Source organism: Misgurnus anguillicaudatus, chromosome 13 (genome assembly GCF_027580225.2).
Source record: "Misgurnus anguillicaudatus chromosome 13, ASM2758022v2, whole genome shotgun sequence".
NCBI lineage: Eukaryota > Metazoa > Chordata > Actinopteri > Cypriniformes > Cobitidae > Misgurnus > Misgurnus anguillicaudatus.
The window spans coordinates 23,710,176-23,716,175 of NC_073349.2; the positions used below are offsets into that span (position 1 = coordinate 23,710,176).

Sequence of the window (6,000 nt, forward strand, 5' to 3'; positions counted from 1 at the left end):
GCTGATCTCTGTGTCACTTTTAGCATAGCTTAGCACAATCCATTGAATCTGATCATAGATATGTACACTAGATGTCGCCTTGGCTACGGCAGTTCATTGGACCGAATGCGTCAAATAGAGCAGCCATCTTGAAACAGGGGAACCCTGCATCAGCGTCATTGTATGCAATAGTGTAACAGAAATAAAATCACCATAAATTGTCATGAATGCGATTTTCTTGGTTTTCTTTTGGTTCGTTTCAACAGTCAGACATTTATTAAGCATTGAGTCCAGAAAAAAAGAAAAAATTGATATTATGAAAATCTACTTTTTCTAACTATAATGCATAGTGCTATTAGGCCTTACAGCCATACGCAGCACAAAAGTCCCCCATCATTCATGAATTCGAAGTACAGGCGGAGATTGCAGCTTTACCTAGCTACTATACTATACTTTACCTATATGATAAGACCCCTGTTCCAAGGTGTTCCTCAGTCGGCTTCCCGTCCGTTAAAATTGGTAAGAAACAAACATAAAGGCGCTTGAGTGGGCTTTTCAAGTTTAACGCGTTGCCTTCAGCCACTGCCTCAGCGGCTCATCATCTATGCGGCCGGAAGTACGTTGACAAAATGAGCGCTTGTTGTTGTGAAAAATAAGGTCGTCGTATGAAGTTTTAACGGTGCTCCTAATTTAAAACATTTACAGCAGTAGCGATATTTGTCATTTCGCTAAAGTTATAGTAAACTACAAGCAATCTTCGAACCACCAAACTAACCACCGAATGCACTGTGCCATATTAGCAGCGGAAGTCGGTTGACAAAATGCGGAAGAGCGAAGAATTAAAAAGGGGCGTGGCGGAATAAGGTGAATACATATCTATGGTTTGGAATATAGCTTTTTACTTCCTGGTGGTTGAAACATGTCAAAATAAGAGTTTCTGAATATCCTCCGCCCAAAGAAATACGGCAGTCGCCAGCTAATCTCAAAGGGCTCTGCTAAGCTAAGCTGCTGTTGAATCACAACACACAATCAGAGCTCGTTACGTATTTCTGAAGGAGGGACTTCATAGAACGAGGAAGGTATCAGCCCGTTTTGAGGGCAGTGAAAAAAGCGATATGCACATAAGTAAATTTTGTGAAAAATACTTTTACACACAAAACATGAATGCATGTTATACTGCGCATTATAAAGCTTCAAAAACACAGGAAAAACTGGAAATTTAACTCCAGTCACTTTTATTCCCGTTAAGTAATTATGCCCTGCCCTGCCCTGCCCTCCCCTGCCCTGTCCTGCCCTGACCTGTCCTGCCCTTGGATTGTGTATATAAATGAGCATTTATAAGGCATAGTGTTGTTGTTTTTAATCACGCTTTCTGAAAAGTTGGTTTAGGGCTTTAACTTGACTGGCATTATAAACTGGTTATATCTACTGCTCTTCTGTTTTAAAACAAAACTAGGGTTAAGCTGAGCTATTTCATCTTGTTCAGCATCAATCATCAGCACAGTCAATATGCAACAAGGAAGGATGAGCTTCATTTTCTGTAAGTATGTTCAGATGTTTTTAAAGAAAACTGTTTTGCTGTAGTAGATATGAGCAGTAAAATACTTTGTTACTAAAAGTTCTTTTTTTTACAGTGTTGGTGCTACTTTGTCAATGTGGTAAGTATTGATTTTTATGTGTGCTCAAAAATCAATTGTACCAAAATTTAAAGTCATAGTGTGTGAACATTTAAATTTTAAGTCATAGTGTGTGAACATTTAAATTACATATACATTTACTCATTTAGCAAAAGCTTTTATCCAAAGACTTACAAATGAGGAAGCATTATTAGGAAGTTGGCAACAATAAAGCACACAAAGTTTATTGAAGGAGCTAAAATAATACGTACTATTTTGTAATTGCTCATGTCTGTGGATTATTCAAGTGTTGATTATAATCTAGCATATTCTGTTTCTTGAATATTGTGTTGGTTTTAGTAGATATGGTGGTGGTTTGATGTACTTTGATGTAAATGTGTATAAATAACTGTTTGTCTTTCTAGGTGTCAAAGCCGTGGTCCTCACCACCTGTGAAGGAGACACAGCTCGACTCACCTGTGGTTAGTTCTGTGTTTTAATCAGTCTTTGCCATTCCATGATTACTGTAAATTGTTGTATGTGTGCGTGTGTGTGTGTGTGTTCTATTCTGTTTTATTCAAAACAATCTATGACATGAAAACAGGGCCTATAAACAAATTTAATTGAAATGAAATACTACCATACATACCAATATTACTGTTACCATATTAAGGTATTTCAGAATTTAGACTTCCCTGTACAGGTCAAAAGATACAGCATTAAGAATCCGGTTCATCAGGGTTATTGTTATAAATGGTTATATAATAAATAATATGTGATATTGTTGCAGTTGGAATCAGACAGGAGTCGTGAAAATCAGATGTGAATGCACACTAATAGTCAAGCATTTAAAATGAAAACGAGTACTAAATGTAACACTGTAGCATTCCTACTCTTTAAATGCTGTTTGTCTTTCTCTTCTGAGGTTTAACATCACAGGTAATCACCTGTGAATCAGACACTGCTAGTCTCCATTGTGGTGAGTTCTCCAGATTTCATTAAAACACTACATTTCAAAATTTTTTAAAACTTTTAAGCTACTGTTACTTTTCTATCAACAGACCAGGGACACATTAAAGTGCTTTCAGCCAATTATGGACGTACAAACAGTGCAACCTGCTCCAGTGGAAAACCAGCAAACCAGATCTCAAATGTTCAGTGCACTCAGAGTTCATCCCTAAGTGTGCTGAGCAGTCAGTAAGAGCAGCGTGGACATTATTACAGCTTAAAGGACTTTAATATGTTTCCTTTAATGTATTTTTTTTTACTTTTCTTTATTGTTGTGTGTTGACAGATGTGATGGACAAAAAGATTGTTCCATTTCTGCGAGTAACTCAGTTTTCGGTGATCCATGTGTAGGAACTTACAAATATCTGGATGTGTCCTACATCTGTATACCATCAGGTTAGTTAATATTAACACTTTCATTTAATTAAGTGATTATCTTCATCTGCATGAATGGCTGTTTGTTTCTCTACAGGTGCAACAATAAAGAAACAGAGTTCTTGTGAGGGAAGCACAATCAGCATCAACTGTAGTAAGTTATAATTGATCTGTACATTATATGAAGAGTTTGGTTCCAAAACCAGATAAACTTAATTTAAAAAAAACATGTTTATTATTGTGTTATCATGTTTTTATTGTACTACTTAGCTGTATTTTTTAGTTATGAAGGCTTAAATCAAAACAAACCAATTGGAATGCAATTAATTGGAAAGCATAATAAAAAAACAAGATTTTTGAGAAATGAACCAGAGTTATCTGGTTTTGGAACCAAACTCTTTATATCCATCCAAGCATTTTCACCAAATCAATCACAAAAACCCTTAAGATTTCTTGTGGATTATTTAAAAAAAAAACAATTAAGATCATTTTCATGAGTAATGCTACTTTTTGTCAACAGACAATCGGTTTATTAAAGTAGTTTCTGCCAATTATGGGCGAACAAACAGAGCAACCTGCTCTACTGGAAGACCAGCTAACCAGATCTCAAATGTTCACTGCATTCAGAGTTCATCCCTAAGTGTGCTGGCCGCTCAGTAAGAACACTGGTAACATCATTATTAGGACATACATTTCTTTTTTTTATTTATATAAATTGCTTTATTCTCTTAATTTACAGATGTAATGGAAAACAGGCTTGTTCCGTTTCCACGAGTAACACAGTTTTTGGCGATCCCTGTGTGGGAACCTACAAATACTTGAACGTGTCCTACATTTGTCACCAAAGTAAGTTAATATTTTTTATCCTGTTATATACGTGTACATTACGATCCTCTAGACTTAACTTGTTTATGTATACCGTCTCGGTTATGTATGTGTATCTGCTTCAAGAAACTTACAAGGGGCCAATGAACATTGGCATGCAGTATTTGCATCTGCTGGCACCGCCCCGCAAGTATAAAAACGAAAGGCAGGTGCAATGCATAAACAGCTATTTTCTCTGAGAAAGCAGAGCATCTAGTGCCCAGCCAACATTAGCAGTTACAGCAAGGCTGTGGCGACGGGACCTGACGTGTCTGTTCCCTTGCTTGAGGGAATGAGGGTTACATACATAACCAAGACATTCCCTTTCAGTCATTTACAACGTCACGGCATGACCGACGTATTGGGAATCCCTTACAAGAACCTTCCGTCTTTAGATCTGAAGAGGCGAGCGTCTGGGTAATATACTTATGCTGCAATATGCCGCAATCAACGGCAAAGCACACACTCAAATTTAAAGAGAAGGTGGAAAACCGCGAGCCTCCGCTGTGGTGCTTTTACGCCAGTATACTTCCTTGAGCTGATAGAGAGCTTCTCAGTAGCAGTGGACTGCCGGCTTTCGAAGCTAAAAAAGCTGATTATGCATTGCACCTGCCTCTCGTTTTATTCACGCATGGCAGGGCGGCACCAGCAAATGCAAAGACCCCTTTGATTGTAATTTGACCTATGCTGTGTTGGGTTTAACACAAAATTCTGGGTTGTTTTAAGCCCATTGTTTGGTCAAATATAAAAATTTTCTGGATTAATTTAACCCAATGGCTGGGCTTGTTCCTGTTTGACCCAATGCTGGTTTGAAAATAACACTGTTTGCAAATATGGCTCTTCAATGTTTGAGCAAAAAGTGAATTATTATTATAATATGAATATTACAGTATTACAAGAACCAATCAGTTGGTTTAATCAGCTCAATATTTGGTATTTTAGCACTAATATGTGTTAATATTGATTTAAGTTTTGCTTAATAATCATTTTACACAACTATTGTTTAGCTTTAGAGGACATAATTATTATTAACTGATGGATAGGTTCAACATGTTTAAGTTTAGTCCTATAAAAGGCCATAAAATATTCGCAAATAATATTCTTAATTTGTTTCTTTGTTTTTTTGTTCACACACAAACACTTTATCAACAGACAATCAGTTTATAACAGTGTCTGCAGCCAATTATGGGCGAACAAACAGTGTAACCTGCTCTACTGGACGACCAGCTAACCAGCTCTCAAATGTTCATTGCTCTCAGAGTTCAACCCTAAGTGTGCTGAACACTCAGTAAGAACACTGTAACTACAACTTACGGGACATTAAAATTATTGCCTTTAGTCTTTTAAAATGTGCTTTAATTTTGTGTCTTAACAGATGTAATGGAAAACAGGATTGTTCCATTCCTGCAACCAACTCAGTTTTTGGTGATCCCTGTGTAGGAACCTACAAATACCTGGATGTGTCCTACACGTGTGGCCCAAGTAACTTAGGAACTGTTATATAGTTACATGTTCATTACCCTTTACATAGCACAAACTAAAATTGTGAATTGAAAATATGCCCAATAAAACATTTTTTTATGCTCGCAAGCTATTTGAAATAAGAATATATCACAAAACTGCAACGGAAGCTGTTTTTAGCATGTACATGTCACCATTCTTTAAAAATGTGATATCATGTACTATAACCTGCCAGGAACGCCTAATATATGAATGCTTTCAAGTATAAGAGGCTTTTCTTGCCATTAATGGTTGGTTGACACACCTGCTTCTCCTTTGAATAAAACTAATAGCTAGTGTGATGGCTGTAATATTCATAAACCTACCATCATACATCGCCTTGGTTTTTGGAAAAGTTATTGTAAGATGAGAAATGTCGTTTTCTGTTCCATAACATCAATTCACAAAATATCAACAAGTCTGTAATAGAAACAAGGCTTAATGCAGTTTTATTTCATACATTATTGTAGTCAACAATTGAAGTGGATCAAAACCTTTTCTAAAAGTTGTCTTAAAACCAATACCCAATACCCGTTTTTGTAGGACAACTTATCCACTTCAAATGTTGACGAATATGTATTATTGCCTTTATAGCAGACTTCATAGCAAATATTGTTATACATTTTATGATTTTTTTTACTTTTTTTAACCAGGTTAG

General features: G+C 36.4%; 1 protein-coding gene across 1 annotated transcript; it reads left to right on the plus strand.

The window, feature by feature from the left end:
• The first annotated feature begins 1,297 nt into the window (after positions 1-1,297).
• LOC141369250 (L-rhamnose-binding lectin CSL3-like) lies at positions 1,298-6,000 on the plus strand. The gene is made up of 12 exons (XM_073874825.1): positions 1,298-1,519; positions 1,614-1,637; positions 2,021-2,077; positions 2,521-2,574; positions 2,657-2,792; positions 2,890-2,999; positions 3,076-3,132; positions 3,499-3,634; positions 3,718-3,824; positions 4,995-5,130; positions 5,218-5,324; positions 5,996-6,000. Exons 1-12 carry the CDS (start codon positions 1,489-1,491, stop codon positions 5,998-6,000), a joined length of 960 nt encoding a protein of 319 aa, XP_073730926.1. The 5' UTR covers positions 1,298-1,488.